The sequence below is a fragment of the Pogona vitticeps genome, chromosome 9 (assembly GCF_051106095.1).
Source record: "Pogona vitticeps strain Pit_001003342236 chromosome 9, PviZW2.1, whole genome shotgun sequence".
Lineage (NCBI taxonomy): Eukaryota > Metazoa > Chordata > Lepidosauria > Squamata > Agamidae > Pogona > Pogona vitticeps.
Genome location: NC_135791.1, coordinates 26,202,314 through 26,219,372, shown reverse-complemented (window position 1 = coordinate 26,219,372; position 17,059 = coordinate 26,202,314). Strand labels below are relative to the sequence as shown.

The window sequence follows — 17,059 nt, the reverse complement described above, 5'->3', positions numbered from 1 at the left end:
AGAAAAGGCAGCTGTGCCAGGGGGTGGGGACACAGCTTCATATGATTTGTAGACAATGACATCTATTTAGGGATCCAAAATTGAACATCACAGTTACAATGTAAACAGAGAGACCATCTATCTCATCAGCAACTCCATGAGTTGTCTTAGATGTGGCTGAGGTCTAACTTTGAGGTCCCTGTCTTTCCTTCCTGGGATTTTTCAACTGAGTCTGGGCTGCAAAGGTTTCAAAATGGGCCGGAGATTTGTCTGTGTAGACGATGCTGATTTGCTCTGATTTCCTAGAACTGAACGGCTTTGGCAAGTGGTATTCAGAACTGGGCAGCTGAAATCAAGAAACCTGGGTGGGGTTGCAGAGTGAATCTTTGTGTGAATTGTAGATTCTTCAGCATCACCGCCCTGGAAAAGAACCACGAGCTTATCCCCAGGCATATCAATATTGTGAAATAATTCTTAAAATGTTACTGAAACTTGCCTACTGTTGCAAAAACTATGTAGCTCCTTCTCCAGTCAGGCTTGCTTTTGTTTCATCCTTGCTACATTTTTTAAAGCAATGCTTTTTACTAATTTTTCCAGGACAGGCCTTAAACAAACTGGTTAATAATTTCTGAGACTCTCTTTGCCAAAATGTTTGATCACGATTTTTGTCTTTAGCGTTAAGTTCCATATTTTTGTACAAAGACCAGCAATTTCATATATACAGTATGTTATTTAGTAACTCTTGGATGGATACCATCTGGGCCTAGTGATACAGTATTAGTTTTTAATTTCTTAATAAAGCCTAGAAACATTCTCTCTCATCATGCTATTGGCTTAAGTTGTCCAGATCTCTTTCCAGAAGAAGTAAACGCCTGGGGAGCCGTTCACCATCTTTTACAGTGAAAACAAATGTTAAACAATGGGTTCTGTTTCTTAAATATATAGTCTTATGGCATGCTACTAATGTTTAAAAGAGAAAAACAACCACGAAACAAGAAATGGAGCTGGTGAGACAAATGTACATCACAATAGTTGTACGTACCACCCTGCCAACTACACGGATCACCTTCCTGTTGCAGAGTTTTGAATTTCTTGGTTAAATTCCTCTAGTGGTACAGCAGAAGTATGTACAGGGATTCACAGACCAGAATATCTTCAGATCACTTCACCCCATTTTTCTCATCAACTGGCACTGACAGTCTCAATAACTCGCACTGAGACAGTAACAGTAAAAAGAATAAAAACATTTTCTTTATTTACAATTGTGAACACATGGAAACAGTAAACATGGCTGCTTTCAGCAAAACACTGCTGCAGAGTCACTCCATCCAACAGATTAAAAAAGAGGAAGGAAAGGCAGTGAGCAGAGAGGCGGGGCTCTCTTTGATTTCATAGGCAAGGAAGGAGTGATTGGTTAGTGCTGGATAGACTGACAGTCACCCCAGCCCAGAAAAAGGCCCCTCCCAGCCAAACCTTCTCTAGTCAGCATGCGAGGTTGCAAAATCTACATCCTCCTTACACTGGAAAAATAATGGGTGAGCGTGGGTGGCAGGGCCTTTTCTGTAATGGCACCATGATGGGAGAGCAACCTGCTGAAAAACTGACTCCTGGCTGTCTTGCCGATCTCAATCCAGAGCTCAGCCTAGGTTTCTCTTTATCCAGAAGGCTGGAAAAGAGGAAGGGCTGGCCTTGTTTCTCTTTTTTAACATTTGTTGTGCATGAGATCAAAGCATCAAAGATGTTAATTCACATTTCCAGCTCTTTCTGCATGGGAAAGCCTGGGTTAGATCCTTGTCACTGGTCCCGCTGTACAGACTTATTTGGAAGTTTACAGCAAGGGGGAAAAAAACAAGGCAGCAAGCTTTATGCCAGGAAAACAGAAAATCCCATTTAAGGCATCACACTAACTAAACACATCCATCTCAGTCGAAAAGCTCTGTCTTGAGAAGAGCAGCCTTGTGCAAAAGCTTCCCTCCTGGCAGAAAGTGAGCCAGGGTGGGGGAGTGCAAAGAGGGATGGGCGAGGACTGAGACGATCTGGGTTCAAGTCTCCTCTTAGCCATGGCAGCTCACGGGGAGGGGGCTGACACGACTCCTTGAACATCCCACAAAGTGTATTAGGGCTCCCGCAAATCAGAAGCAACTTGAGGACAACGACACGGCAATAAAATTTGTCTCAGAAGCGAAGGGCGTCATAAGAGTCCTGAAACGGCACCCGATCAGATACTGTCCACCAGCTGCCCCCGGGGGAGGGGGAGGGGCAGCTCACGAGCAGGACTTGACAGCCATGCCCGGTCTGCCTTTCCCACTTGCAACTGCCATTGAGGGGTACTCTGCCTCTGACGCTGGAGGCTCTACACGGCCATCAGAAGGAAGGTTTTTGAGTGTGTCTTCTCTTAGTCACAGGGCGGCACAGGAGTCAAGAGTCACCTTGAATGGCAGAGCTCCGGTGCTGTGTACCTGTATTTTATTAACAGGCGAAGGGGCAGCTGCTGAGATCTGGATTTGAGAAGGAAATGCTAACTCGGGGGAAATGAAATCCTAAGCTAATGCAACCAAGGCATGCATCTATCTATCTATCTATCTATCTATCTATCTATCTATCTATCTATCTATCTATCTATCTATCTATCTATCTATCTATCTATCTATCTATCTATCTATCTATCTATCTATCTATCTATCTATCAACTGGAAGCGTCCCAGACTGCGCACGAAAAGGGAAGCAACACGACGTGGGAGCAGAAGGAGTCGCAGAAGCGTGCGCGCGCGCTTCCCTCTCACTTCGTAGCTCTAGGTGCCACGCCAGCCCTCACTTTCTCAGGGCAAAGCTTCGGGGTCAGCTGAAGATACTGAGCATGCTCGCCCGCCCTGGCCCGGGAACGGCGCGTGCGCAGGAGGAGCCGGGGGCGGGGCTCTCACTCTCCGGCGATCCTGGCTGGTGGACGCAGACGGGTTGGGGGAAGAGACGCGTGCAAAAGTTGCAGGTAGAGTTGGGGTGCACGTGCGAATGGGGAGGCAAAGGGAGTTTGGAAGGAGGGCTCGGGGCCGCCACCACGAGGCTGCTGCTAAATCTTGGAAATCTTTGTTTTTTCTGCAGGTGGAGGCTTTCCTCGACGGCTGTTGCTGGTGGAGGTGCGGAGTCTGGGGAGAGCCGGGTCGCCCCTTTTGCACCCCCAAAAACACCCCCATCGCGTGCAGCTGCGAGAAGAGAAGGAAGAAGACAGCGAACACTAACCCCCCCCCCCTCGACGTGGAGATGTCACCGGAGGGGAGAAGAGGAAGAGGAGGAGGAGAGGAGGAGGAGGAGGACCTGCCTGGCGGGAAGCCCTGGGACTGGGGCTGCCCCACCACCCGGGCTCGCCTGGAGCCCCTCTTCCTGCAGGGCCAAAGGCCCGAGGAGAGGCAGGAGTTCTGGGCCTTCTTGGAGCGGCTGCAGCGCTTCCGCAGCCGGCGGGCGGAAAAAGGGCCCAAGGCGGCAGCTGCCCCCCAGGAGCCGTCCCGGGAGCCCCATTCCAGCCGGGAGGCGGTGGCGGGGCTTCCTCGAGAGTACGACCCCCGATACCGCATCAACCTGTGGGTGCCGATGCAGGAGGTGCCCGGCGTGGCCCCCGAACAGGTGCGGGCCTTCCGCCTGGGGCTGCTCCATTTCCTGGACTTCCGCCAGAAGCAGGGCTTGGCCCGCCTGGCCCGGCTGCAGAAGGAGCGGGCCGCCTTGCCCATGGCTCGCTACCGGGACCAGCTGCTCCAGGCGGTGGCCGGCAGCCAGGTGGTGGTGGTGGCCGGGGACACCGGCTGCGGGAAGTCCACCCAGGTGCCTCAGTACCTCCTGGCGGCCGGCTACGCCCACGTGGGCTGCACCCAGCCCCGCCGGATCGCCTGCATCGCCCTGGCCAAGAGGGTGGCCTACGAGAGCCTGCAGCAGTACGGCGACCAGGTGAGCCGAGGGCGGGAAGAGGAGCCTCCTCCCGGAGCATGAGCAGAGAGCCGGCGCGGTCGGAGTTTCCACCCTGACCGGTCATCTCCTTCCCCCCCTTCCCTCCTCCTGCAGGTCGGCTACCAGATCCGCTTTGAGAGCACGCGCTCGCCGGCTACCCGGATCGTTTTCCTGACGGAGGGGCTGCTTCTGCGCCAGGCCCAGCGGGAGCCCACCCTGCCCGGCTACTCAGTCCTGATCGCCGACGAGGTCCACGAGCGCCACTTGCACGCCGACTTCCTCCTGGGCGTCCTGCGCCGCCTCCTGCCCGCCCGCCCGGACCTCAAGCTGGTCCTCATGTCGGCCACCATCAACATCCGTCTCTTTGCCGACTACTTCGGCCGTGCCCCTGTGGTTCAGGTCCCGGGGCGGCTCTTTGCCATCACGGTGAGTCGGAGTGGCATCCAGTTGAACGGAAGGGGCTGATCCTTAACCGAGACCGGGTCTTGAGCTGTGGCAGCTTTGGGGGGGTAGGAGAGCTCTGTGCCTCCGTTTCTTGGCTTGAGACCAAACATTCTGTTCTTCCCAGAAGCTGGCACTGCTGAAGCCATTCGGATTAGCTGAATAAGTTGAGAAACAGGGGAGGACCCTTTTGGGGGGAGACTGGAAGGCTGAGGGATGCACTTGGTGTTGAAGGAGCAAAGGGGTTACCCAAGGGAGATCATTGCAGGGGTATATGAGCTTTCATTTAAAAATGGCTCCAATTTTGTGTGAATATTTTGTTGGGTGGGAGTATCTTTCTTGTTCTGCTAACCCACAAATTCCTTTTCAGGGTCAACTCCTTGTTGATCCTTGACTTTTTTCTTCGTCTGGATGGAAGGAAGGAAGGAAGGAAGATTTCGAGCTGTCGTGGCTAAAAGAATCCCACTCCCTCTTCCATGTAGGTCATGTATGAACCCCTCCGTCCCGAGGATAGTGCCGGCGAGCGAAAGGAGCGGCTGGACCCCCGGCCTTACCTGCGTGTGCTCCAGGCCATTGATCACAAGTATCCGCCCGAGGAAAGGGGGGACCTGCTGATTTTTCTCAGTGGTGTGGCCGAAATCGGGGCTGTGCTGGAGGCTGTGCAGACCTACGCCACGCACACCCAGCGCTGGGTGGCCCTTCCCCTTCACAGCACCCTCTCTGTGGCTGAGCAGGACAAGGTGGGTCAGTGTCTCGGAGGAGAACCTGGGGGTGGGACCACACACCTAGTAGGTCATCCTGCTCCCGTCTTGAGCAGCCTTTATTTGGAACCCCTGCAGAAAACATGGATCCTCTTGGCCTTTACTCTGCAAGCAGTATTAGGGTTCCTTCACATGAGCTAACCTTTAGTTTCTCTACCCAGTGTGGTGTAGCGGGCAGAGTGACAGGCTAGGAGTCAGGGGGCCTGAGTTCAAATCCCCACTCTGCCATGGCAGGGTGAAAATATTGTAAATAAGTCAATAAATAAATATATTCCCGGGCAGGTGTTTGACATGCCTCCCCCAGGCGTCCGGAAGTGCATCGTGGCCACCAACATCGCTGAGACCTCGGTCACCATCGATGGCGTCCGATTCGTCGTGGACTCAGGTCAGCGCTGGCAGGCACTGGGGCTGTCCGACCCCAGAGAGCCTCTCCACACCTCGTGAGCCTCCTCCTTGATTCCAGTCTGCCTCTGGCTGCGGCGTAAGGACTGGGGACCAGCAGCCTTCTCTCCGCCTGAGGCCCATGCTCGTCCCTGACTTCCCTGGTTTACCTTTCCAGAGCAAAGGTTGTATGCTGGGGCAGAAACCAGTATTCTGGGATGGCCCAGCCTCTTCTTTACAAAAGTAAGGTTTCTGAGCTTGCAAAATTTGGACGATCCAGAGCAGAAACGGGGCTGAGCCCAATAGTTTTGGGGGAAAAGATCAGGAAAGGGGAGGAAATGGAAAAGGAGTTAAATATTCCATCCAATGTTTTGTCTTTCCCTTGGGCATGATCCAAAGCAGCAAAAGTTAGGGTGTGCTGAACTAATAATAGACGGTTCACCCGAGGTGCAGATTTGACCTTCTCAAGGTTGTCTCAGGTGGCTTTCCTGTTTTGTGTTTGTGTCTCTTCTCAGGTGTCCTTCCAGGGGATTGGGGCCACTTCTTCTTCGAGCGTGCTTTCCTCACAGCCTTCTCTCTCTTTCCCCCTCTCTCCTGCCTCCCCAAATGATGCAACCCCCCCCCCCAGGGAAGGTCAAAGAACTGAGCTACGACCCCAAAGCAAAGCTCCAACGCCTGCAGGAGTTCTGGATCAGCCGAGCCAGTGCCGAGCAGCGCAAGGGGCGGGCGGGCCGGACGGGACCCGGCGTCTGTTACCGCCTCTATGCCGAGTCTGACTACGATGCCTTCGCCCCTTACCCGGTGCCGGAGATCCAGCGGGTGGCGCTCGACGCCCTGGTGTTACAGGTCAGTGTGGTGGGGAGCAGGGCGTCCTCCTGGACCCTCACCTCCGACTGCCGTGCTTTTCGATTCAGACCTCCAGGGCGGCTGCCCCACAGCCCGGCCTCGCCAGCAGAGATGTAGGTGTTTGGGCATCATCTTGGTTCAAGGTTCAAGGTCCTCGGCAGCTGAACTCCATCTGCTGAAGTCTTAGTTTTGATCTTTCCTGTTGTTTCCAAAAACCAGGGGCTATATAGGGTTCACATACGCACACACATGCACCAGTGATCCTGATGTAAAAACACAGCTGGCTGGCTGGATCCCTGGCAACCTCTGGCTGCCCTAGAAGAGATGTCCATCATCTGGAGAGGTTTCTAGGACAGGTTGCTCTTTCCTTTGGGTGCTGCAAGAGGCCAGCGACACTCCCTCCCCCGGCTGCTGGAGGGGGAAGGAATCTCCCCAGAACTTCAGTGATGCAATGCTGCGTGTATGTGTGTGTGTGTGTGTGCAGAGCAAGGCGCAGCGGGGTGGTGGTAGTGTTCTTGAAAGGCCAGGTGGGTGCAAATAAGGCATAGGCCAGGTGTGTGAAGGAGAGGTGTTGGGGGGAGAAAGTGTTTTCCCAAAGCATTGGCAAAAAGGTGATGCCCACCACCCTCTTGTCTTTCTCTAGATGAAGAGCATGGGGCTTGGGGACCCTCGCGCCTTCCCCTTCCTCGAGCCGCCTCCGCCGGCCAGCCTGGAGACCGCCGTGGGCTACCTCAAGCACCAGGGTGCGCTGGACGCAGCGGAGAACCTGACGCCCATCGGGAGCCTCCTGGCCGAGCTGCCTGTGGATGTGGTGATTGGTGAGCCACGGAGGCTGGCGCTGGTCTTCACAGGGCCTTTGGTGATGGGTCCGGGCTTGGCAGAGCGGCCGGGGGCAGAGTCCCCGTCTCTCCAGCTTTGCTCTCTTCTTTGTGCCGTGGTGTTGCCAGCTGCACGCCAGGGCGCCTCTGAGCATGAGCCGAGTGCTGTCCTCTTGCCGTTTGATTCAATTCAGCCGACACTCTCAGTGCAGGAAAGGTGGTGCCCGGCGGGGGTGGGAGAGGGTTATGGTGAAACCAAGTGGAAAGCCCCAGGTGGGGTATCAGGTGCTTTCCCAGGCTGGCTTCACCACCACCTCCCCATCCTGACGGGTCCTGTCCTTTCCTTGCAGGGAAGATGCTGGTGCTGGGGACCTTGTTTGGCCTGGCTGGCCCCACCCTGACAGTGGCTGCCATGCTCAGCGTCCCCTCGCCTTTCCTGCGCAGCAGCTCTGGGCGCGGCGATCCCGACTGCGCCACTGCTCGCCGCCCCTTGGAGAACCCCCTGGGAGACCCTCTGACGCTGCTCAATGTCTTTGACGCCTGGGTGCAGGTAGGTGGGTAGGTGGGTGGGTGAGGAAAGGGGGCGGGAATGGTCTCGGATGCTGCCCTGCATCTTGCCCCCAGCCTGTGGGTTTTCTCCTCCTCCTGCTCTTCTGCCTTTCCCCAAAATAATGTTAGAAAGCCACTGGCTTTGGAATGAAACAGGTAAGGGGTTCCTCGCTCATCTCTCTCTTCTGCTCCTGCCCACGCCTGCCCCTTCCAGGACGAAAGGGTGGCTTTGCTGGACATCCTTGATGGCCTTCAGCAGGTCGGAGGAGAAGGGCAGCTGGTACCTGGAATGAGCAGCCAGGTTGGGGGGTGCCCACTTGTCTGCACGCCATGCCCAGAAATGGGCCAGAGGCTGCATGACAAAGCAGGGATGTTGGGGGGTGAGCTTCTGAGCGTGATGGGGCACCCTGCTCACTCTGTCTCTGTTGTGTGCGTTTGTGCTGATAGTGTCGCCCTGCCTTCCCTTCTGACAGGAGAAGTCTGGAAACCGGGGGGGATCTCGCCGCTGGTGCCGGCGTCGTGGCCTGGAGGAGCACCGGCTGTACGAAGCGGCCAACCTGCGGCGCCAGTTCCAGGTGCGATGGAATCTGGGAGCAGGTGGGGACTTCCGGGGGGGGGAGCGAGAGCAGGACGGGGGGCTGAGGGCAAACCCTGCCAAGGCAGGGAGCAGTGCCAAGAAACAGAAACAGGTTTGTGCCCACGAACTGCAGCGGGACCTGCCCCTCCAGGTGAGCTGGCCTGGGCAGAAAGCTGTGAGACAGAGTGAGGAGCAGCGCCGTGGGAGGAGGGTCGGGCTGGTGCCGGCTGACCCCCTGCGCTTCTCTGTCCTTACCCGTCTTCTTTAGGAGCTCCTCCGCGACCATCAGCTGCTGGAGCCGGCTGCCCGGCCCAGCGATTCCTACGCCCGGCAGAGTCAGCGCCGTCGGCGCCAGGAGCTCCACAGGCTGAAGCGGGAGCACGAGGAGGGGGAAGGGCGGCGGCGGAAAGTGCTGCGGGTCCAGGGGGAGGAGGACGAGGCTGGCTCTTCTTCCTCGGGAGACGAAGGGGATGGAAAGCATCATCGCTTGGACTTCCAGGTGAGCCCCCCAGGGAGCAGCCCGAAGGGTGTCTGTGTGGATCAGAGTCCTGCGCCACTAATAGTTCGAATACTTTGGGTGTGTCAGCAAGGCGGGCAGGAAGCAGAGACTTTGAACAATGGGCATTTACTTAGATTTTCCCAAAGGCTTTTGGTAAGTAGACGTTATGAGCCCATGAGAAGAAAAGAGCCTCTCCTTTTAGCTCAAGAAGAGCAGGAAGGGAAAAGGCAGAATCATCCGATCGATTCTTGCAAAGAAAGTCTGTGAAGAAGGTCTGTTTCCCCAAGGATCTGTGGTTTTTTTGTTTTTTAAATGGTTCCAAACCTATCTGGCTTTAGGGATGACCAGTGAAGTGGCCAAGTTTATCAACAACCCCACATTTGGGGGGGGGGTGTTGTTACAGTCTAGGATCATCCACTGAAGCCACATGTTGGATGGTGCAGGGCAGAAACATAAGAGTTAAGCTATGGAACTCAGCGACACAAGATGTACGATGGTCTCCCAAATTATATGGCTTTAAAGAGGTGCTTTCGGGAATGGATCAAGGTTAGGATTACCAGCAGCTGCTCATCAAGGCAACTCTGTTGTCATCTCCGGCCTCAGAGGCTTTGGGGAACATGGTCAGGATGGCGCAGAATCAGATCCCAGGGGGTGCCCTGATCGGATCCTGCCTCCGGGCTGTCATTGCTCAGGCACTCTCTGCGTGCATGAGCGTCTCTACCTTTGCCCTCTCTCTGCCCCTTCTTGCCGTTAGCGCGTCCGTGCATCATCTGCTCTCCTCCCCCTTTTCCTCGCACCCAATTCCTCTCCTGCTGATTTTTTACTCCTCCAGGACATCAAATTCCAACTGCGGCACAACGTGGAAGAGCTGCGGGCGGCCTCTTCCGCTGCCCAGTCCCTTTCTCCCGGGAAGCTCTCCCTCCTGCAGCTGGTGCTGGGCCGCGGCCTTTACCCGCAGCTGGCGATCCCAGACGCCTTCAACCAGAGCCGCAAGGACTCGGACCAGGCAAGTGGGACAAATGTTCCCAGTCCCTTGTTGTTTCCCCTCCACCACGGCCCTCTTGCTTCCCTCCAGCTCTGGTTCCGGCTCCTCTGTCAAATTCCGGGTCACTCCCTGTGGGCCGATGAACACAGGAAGGGGTGGCCGGAGGCCAGTTATCCGGTGACTGGGTGGGTTGGGGTCTTAACGCCTTAAATGTACTTTGGCTGGATCTCACCCTGCTTCACCGCCCAACCCTGAGCAGTCGCCCTGTTCCGCCTTGCTCCCTAGATCTTCCACACCAAAGAGAAGCCTGGGGTGGTTCTCCACCCCACCAGCGTCTTCACCAGTTCTCCTGAGCTGCTGCAGCCAAGCCAGGACGGAGGCTCTGACTCTCGAGGGACCAGGGGTAAGCAGAAGGGCCTGGCTCCCTTGGGATAGGCAACGCCTACTGCTCAGGGGAAGGGGGCTTCCCTCGATTTGGCTCCAGGGAGAATTTTGGGAGGCTGTGGTCCAGAACAACAGATATGCACACCTCGACTCAGCATCTGCGTCCGTGTTTGGCCCTGCTGGATCTGACGCTGCCATCTTCTCCCTTCCTGCACGCATGCACGGGGAGAACGGGTGGGCGGGGAAATGGCGCCTGCAACAAAAGCACCCTTGCGCCCACACACGCTCCCCTTCTGCTAGCATGCATTTGCATTCAGAGCAGAGCTGTGCAGGGTTGTGTTCTTAGATTGCAACACCCCAAATCCTGCCTAGGGAATGATTAGAGAATTTTTGGGAATTGCAGTCCACTTCTGGGAGGTGCGGCCCCAAATTATGAATCTGCACAAACCTAATTCTCCCCACACTGGGCGCTCTACCTGTGTGTCACCGGGATTGGTTTGGGGGGTTCAGTTCGTAAATGGGAATAAACAAATCCAGATGTGACATTTTGTGTGTGTGTCTGTGTGTGTGTGTGTGTGTGTGTGTGTGTGTGTGTGTAGCCACCCCTGCATTTGTTGGTTGGCTTGTGGTGAACAGGGGTTCCCGTATTTTATGTGTAGCTTACCACACACACACACCCCAAAGTGACCTGTTTTGTATAGTTACGAAGCTCATCTCTGTGCCTTCATTTCTTTCTCATGGGCTTGCATTTCCAAGGGGGCTTTGGGGCAGGCATTGCCTGCAGCCAGGGATCAACTCGGGGAATCTGATTCAGGGATCAGATGAAAGGGGGTCAGGTGGGGGGCAAGTAGCCGAGGGGAGAAGCTGGACCCGTTTGGGCCACCACTTGAGCAGAGGCGGTGGCCCACCCAGGGTTGGCCTCTGGCTTTCTAAAAACCCTCTTGAATGGCTCGGTCCTCAGAGGGTGAGCAAACGGGCGTTGCAGCCGGCCAGATCCTGCCCTGTTGGCGCCAGGGACAAGAAGGGCTGACCTGCCTACCTGCCCGCTGCAGGGGCTTTGAGTGGGTTTCAGAGGAGAGCCTCAGGAGGTGGCCCTTCTTGATTCCCAGGGACCGAGCAAGAGGGGCTGAGCAGCCGCCACCGGATCCTCACCTTCGTCTCGCTCCTGGAGACCAACAAGCCATACTTGGTGAACTGCCTCCGCCTCCCGGCCCTGCAGGTGAGGGGCTCCCCTTCTGCCTTCTGCCCTCCCCACCCGGCAACATTTTCCCCCTCTCCCTCGGGGGGGGGAACGTTGGAGCAGGCCCAGCTTCCCGCTTGCCTCTCTCTCCTCCCCCCCCCCCGGGCAGGCTCTGCTGCTCTTGGCGCGCTCGCTGGACACCAACGCCGATGGCACGCGCATCGTGGCGGACTCGTGGCTGGAGCTGCTGGTGCCGGCGGGCGAGGTGGCCCTGCGCCAGCTCTGGACGGCCCTGCGCCTCCGGGCCTCCTGGGAGAAGCTGCTGGACCGGCAACTGGAGAGGCGAGGCGGCCGGAGGAGGAGGAGGAGGAGCGAGGAGGACCTGGAGGAGGACCTGGAGGAGAGGCGGCCCAGCGCTCGAGAGGTGGGGAGGCTCTCCCAGGAACTGCTGGCATTCCTGAAGACCGAGGTGGGTGCACTGGCCCTGCCTGGCCTTCTGGGGTGATGGGCAGGGGGCAGAGGGGTGGGCAAAGCTCCGTGGCAGGGGCCCCTCTTTGCCAGCCCGAGGAGCTGCTTTCTAACCAGCCTCCCAAGCGGGAAAGCCTCGGAAGCAGGGGAGGCCTCTGGAGGAACCTCCAAGAGGGCCACCCGGGCCGGCCTGACCCTCTCGGTGGATCTGCTCAGGTGCCGTACCGCCTCCGGCGTCTCACACCCTTGGAGCAGCAGAACCTGTACGTGGGTCCTCAGACCCTGGCCTCGACCCCAGACGGAGAGGGGCTGCCCCACTTCTTCCAGGGAGCTGAGATGACCCCCGACGAGGTCAAGGGAGGCTACCGGGTGGGCGACTGCCTGACCTTCAACTGCCTGGCCGTGAGTGAGGGGTTTGGGGGGGGGCTGGGGAAGGGGCTGGACAGCCTTGGCCAGGGAGGGGAGGAGGAGGGAGGAAATGGGGCCCCAGTGGTGGGTCAGAGTCCCCCTCTCCCTCCCTCCCTCCCTCCCTCCCTGAGGAGCGCTGGCCTTTCCTCCTCGGTGTCTCCCGCAGAGCGAGGGGGACCTCTACAGCGAGTGCTTGCGCAGCTTCTGGACCTGCCCGCGATGTGGCCTCTACCGGCCCTTCACGCCTCTGGAGCGCATGGCCCACGAGGACGCCTGCCGGGCTCCTGGTCCCGAGGGGGAGGAGCCCCCGCCAGGGGAAGGTGAGTCCCTCCAGAGGGGGAGCAAGCAGCCAGAAGGGGTGGCCGGGAACGTCCCGCCGTGGGAGGTGTTTCCTGACGGGCTGGACGTCTCGGGCCTGACAAAGCCACTGGGCCTCAGGGGCTCCGATCTGTGCAGAGGCCAGTTCACGCCTGCCTGCCTGCTAAATCGTTCTTAGTCCCAGCTGTGCCCACTACCCCTGGCTGCCGTGCCTTCCACCCACCGGGTGCAGGGAGCCTGTGGGCCTCGCCCGTGTTTGTCTGTGTACACACCCCTGTGCATGTGGGGACTTCTCACCCGGCTTTCCTTGTGCCCCCAGACCCTTCGGAGGATGCAGCAGGCAACCCCTCTTCGGGGGCCTCCTCGGCCCTGCAGCAGCTCTACCCCTGTGCCGTCTGCCAGCGGAGCCTCCTGCTCACGCCCACGGAGATTCTGCGGCACCGAAGGCAGCACCAGGCGCCCACCTGAGAGCGGTGGCGCCTGCAAGCACCTCTCCCTGCCGCCCCACCGGTGTGTGAAGCCAGGACGAAGGGCCTGGCCCCGCGTTTCTCCCACTCGGGGGAGCAGAAGACGTCGAGCGGTAGCTGCTGTTCAGCCGGCCCTGCCGTTCTCCCCACGGCACCCCACACACCGCCCCCCCCCCCCGGAGAGCTGCCTTAAAGCCTCCCCTTCCTTCAGCTGGGATAGAGACTCCCATCTTCTGCTGGCATAAAGAAGAAGGGGACCTGAGCTGTCAGTGGAAAAGCAGATGTTCAGAAGGCGGCTCCTTCTCTTCTCAGCGCTGGCCGTTCTTTGCCACCGAGGGGCAGCCTTGCCCCATCCAACCCGGGGCCAGCTTCCTTCCTGGCTCTCCGGGAGAGTCAAGGCTGACAGAGAGAGACAGGCAGACACACAAACACACACACACACGCACACACTCTGCTGTCTCTGTTCTGGGAAGGCAGGGGCCTTCATTTGGGCTCTGCCCTGTGTGAGCAAAAAGGAGCGCTTTGGATCTCTTTGGGGAGTGATAAAGCCCCAAAGGGGTTGAGCTTTCCTGAAGATGGAGTGGGATGCCGAGGCTCCCCCACCCCTCCCCTGCCTCACACACACACACACACCCCTCCCACACCTCCAGGCTGGTTTTAGATCAGCCTCACCTTGGGGGCGTCTGTGAGCGGCGCAGCAGCAACAGCAACTACTTCTCACAATCTCAAGACTTACCACTGTAATAAACCTCTTTCCAGGCATTTAATTTTGTCCTCTTTGTGGTTAAGGAGGAGCCCTCGCTGGAGGTGGGGCTTTCTGAGGGGTGTGTGTGTGTGCACGCGCCATTAAAGATAACGGATTGTGGTGGAGATTAAGGGCAGGTGCATAACTCACGGGCCGCACGGTGTTGCAGCTGGCAGATTTACAGAGGGGCTGAGATAAATCTCTGGCTGCAAATACGGCGTGTGGAGATGGGTCCCTAGAGAGATCACAGCCCTGGCAGAGGGAGCCGGGACCAGCGACGAGAGGGGCACGCACCACCCTGCCTTCCCTCTTGAGCCTAGAACGGGGGTTGACGCTCGACCCATCTTTCATAAGGCCTCAAGGGTGAGTTGAAACATCATCCCTGCGGAGCAGACCTCTGGAAGCTTCGCGGGAGGATTTTGTGGCTGTTGAACCAGGGCTTTTTCTGGAGGCCTCTCGTCCACAGAGTGTGACCAGACACAGTGTCCAGGGTGCAAAAAGTGTGTTTGTGTGTGTGTGTGAGAGAGAAAGAGAGTCTCTCCTGGGCTCTGAATCTGGCAGTGCAGGGCCAGGCCATTTGCATTCCGGTGGTGCTTTTACCTGAGTTGCAAAAAAGCCCTGCTTTGGAGCCTCCGATGTGGGTCACAGGCTCCGTGCAAAGCTTAATATAATACGTTGAAGCGTCGGCAGCCAGAGCAGGAGAGAGAGTATGTTCCCGGCCTGAGGGAAAAGGAAAGCAGGTCTCGGTTCCATGTGTGTCTCTCTTCCTTAGGGAGAGGTCCGTGAGCAGGTGAAACCGGAAGCTGCCCTCGTTGGCGGCACGCCCTCTGAAAGATGAGGTGAACCCTGGCGCTGGGCAAGAGCACCATCTGGCCCATCCGAGGCGGGCAGGGTGGCTTTTTAAGGCCTGCTCACTCCCCGCCACATGGAAAGGAGCCAGGCGCTCGGGAGAAAATGGACGGGCAAAACCTCGAGATGCCGAACGGAAGGCTCCTTCCAGGGCTGCCACAGTTTCAGATGCCGTCCTTCTTGAAGGGGACTGTTCTGCCGTCAGGATGCTAAAGCAGCACCATGGGTACTTGAGTGACCACTGCCTCCCTCTCCCTCACAGCAGGGCCAGCCAGTGTGATTGTGTTTTGTTTGGTGTAAACACTGGTCTCCTCGTGCGTCCAGACCCTTTTTCCGTCTGTTTGTTCGCTTGCTTGGTTTTAATGTTAGCCTTTCTACATCGGAAGGACGGTGGTGGTTTTCATGCTCCTTTGCTAAAGACACCCTCCCCCAGTCCATTCCTCACCAGAGAGACAAGGGGAGGGTGGCTCTATATGATCCCACATCATCATCATCATCATCATCATCCTCTGCCTATTCTCAGCAAAGAAACAATCTCCCCGAAGTATCCTGGCAATCACGTCTGCCCACAAACACACCTGGGGAGTCTCCTGACCTCTTCCCAAATCATTTCCCCTCCTGGCCTCAGGTTAGCACCCCTGCTTGGCTGCCTGAGGTACCACACAGCCACACGGGGGGGGGGGGCTAGGACCACCCTGCTTTCTCTCAATCTTCCCCCCACTCTCATTTTTGCTATGCTAAGATAACGCTCATGCATCTTTAATTAACATGTGGTGAATAATTCACAACAATTGATTTTGTATTAACAAACTCTTGTGAGGTGGACGGTCTCTGGATGTGTGTCTGGGAAGCTTCTGGGGAGAAGGGAAAGGGGGGGGGGAATGCTGGATTCTGTGGGGAAAGCTCTCTTCCTGCCGAAGGCCACGACACCAGTTGTTGCTGTCCCATTTCAAAAGTCTCTCCATCCACCGGGCTCAGTGGTTTTGTGGGCTGTCGGAGCAGGTCATGGGCGGGTTGAGGGACTCCCTCCGGGAGACCCAGCAAAATCTACTCCTCCGGCTGCCACCTGCGGGGCCTGCTCCTTGCGCCAGTCCCCAGCCCTCTCTCCACCTGCCTCCTCGCATAGCCTTCCAAGAAGTGAAGGGGGCCCTGAGCTCCTTAGTGACCAGCCAGCCCCCTTCCACCACGAAGAGGCTTCCTCTGAAGGCCGCCAGATCATGCCTGCCTGTTCAAAGCCTTCTCTCTAGTAGAGCTGCTTAGGAAATGGAATGAGCTCAGCCGGCAAAGGGGTTGCGTTGTGTCGTCCTGGTCCTCGGGAGAGCAAGCCTGGCCTGGAAACGAGGCAAGAGGGAGACATCCCCGGTGCCATTACCATGGACCATAAAGCGTCTCAGTGCGGCTGTTGAACAGGAGGGGAAGCCAGGTCTTCCCCGGGTTTGTTTTCTGAAATTCATTGGGCCGGGCAGAAGGCATAGCAGGAGCCCACGGCCTCTCTCCAGAAAGGAGCCCCCTTTCCTTCCAGCCGGCTTGGCTTGCAGGCAAGTGTGCTTGGGAACCTCCAGCCAAGGGGAGCGGAGGGGCCCTCTTTGCTCAGGGGCTTGGCAGCCGCCTTTCCGAGCCCCTCTGTCTCAGCTCCAGTCCCCAAAACCAACAGAGCAGAGACATCCAGAGCCAGCAACGTTCCTGGCATCACAATAGGCTGTATTTTAATTGACATAATTAAAAGCTACTCTGTTCAGTCGCATTTACAACTTCCTTCTAGCAAAGGATAATTATCCCAATTGCTGCCTGGGGGGACATTAGCGGAGCCCGTGGTGGGGGCCGCTTTCCCCATGGAGGCGGGAGACAGAGCCTGTGTACATAGCTTTAGGGTGGCGGGCGGGGGGGCAGCCCTTGCCTCTTGGGCCCTTCTTGCATGCCCTGGGGGTGTGGGAGTTAAGGCGTCTCTCTTCCCTGGTGGAGAATGGGACGTTTCACCTGCCGTGGCCAGGCGAGCCCCAGCTGGCCCCTGCAAGCAGATCTGGGCACCGTTGCCTAGGAAATCCATGCACCATGCAGTCTGTGGAAGACACATGCTTTCCACAAGTTTTCAGAAAGGTTAGACTCTGGGGGCCTGCTTTGCTTTTGCGTGGTGTCGTGGTGAATTTGGAAGTGCAGGTGCTCAGCTAAATTGTCCCCGTAGCCAACACCTCCATGGAGTGTCCAAAACACAGGCAGCAGAAGCGATCCCTATCAGCCAATGGGTATTTCCCCCAGGAGCAGGTCTTTTGTAGAATGAATGGCCCTGAATTGTCCATTCAAGATCTGCAACAAACACTTTGCATTAGAACAGGAATACTTTGCAACCGTGTCCAAATGATAGGAAAATTCATATCTCCCCCAGCTCCTGCGGGCATTGCAGATCAGATCAGAGGGAAAAGGGAAGACTGAGGAAAGGACTGGCAGATGATGCCCATGTCGTTGCTAAT

General features: G+C 57.0%; 1 protein-coding gene across 1 annotated transcript; it reads left to right on the top strand.

Moving 5' to 3' along the window:
* Positions 1-2,841: 2,841 nt before the first annotated feature.
* Positions 2,842-13,759, top strand: DHX34 (DExH-box helicase 34). Its single transcript, XM_020787277.3, has 17 exons — positions 2,842-2,965; positions 3,079-3,915; positions 4,030-4,341; positions 4,839-5,096; positions 5,400-5,502; positions 6,127-6,344; positions 6,988-7,162; positions 7,513-7,712; positions 8,185-8,286; positions 8,557-8,787; positions 9,620-9,793; positions 10,058-10,175; positions 11,266-11,375; positions 11,506-11,805; positions 12,021-12,206; positions 12,379-12,532; positions 12,850-13,759. Exons 2-17 carry the CDS (start codon positions 3,238-3,240, stop codon positions 12,996-12,998), a joined length of 3,468 nt encoding a protein of 1,155 aa, XP_020642936.3. The 5' UTR covers positions 2,842-2,965; positions 3,079-3,237; the 3' UTR covers positions 12,999-13,759.
* Positions 13,760-17,059: the final 3,300 nt, after the last annotated feature.

Bases quoted from the DNA above. Each gene is read 5' to 3' on its own strand.
- DHX34 (XM_020787277.3), top strand. From the start codon at position 3,238: ATGTCACCGGAGGGGAGAAGAGGAAGAGGAGGAGGAGAGGAGGAGGAG. The intron at 9,794-10,057 runs GCAAGTGGGACA...CTTGCTCCCTAG, and splicing joins GCCGCAAGGACTCGGACCAG to ATCTTCCACACCAAAGAGAA. The intron at 12,207-12,378 runs GTGAGTGAGGGG...TGTCTCCCGCAG, and splicing joins TGACCTTCAACTGCCTGGCC to AGCGAGGGGGACCTCTACAG.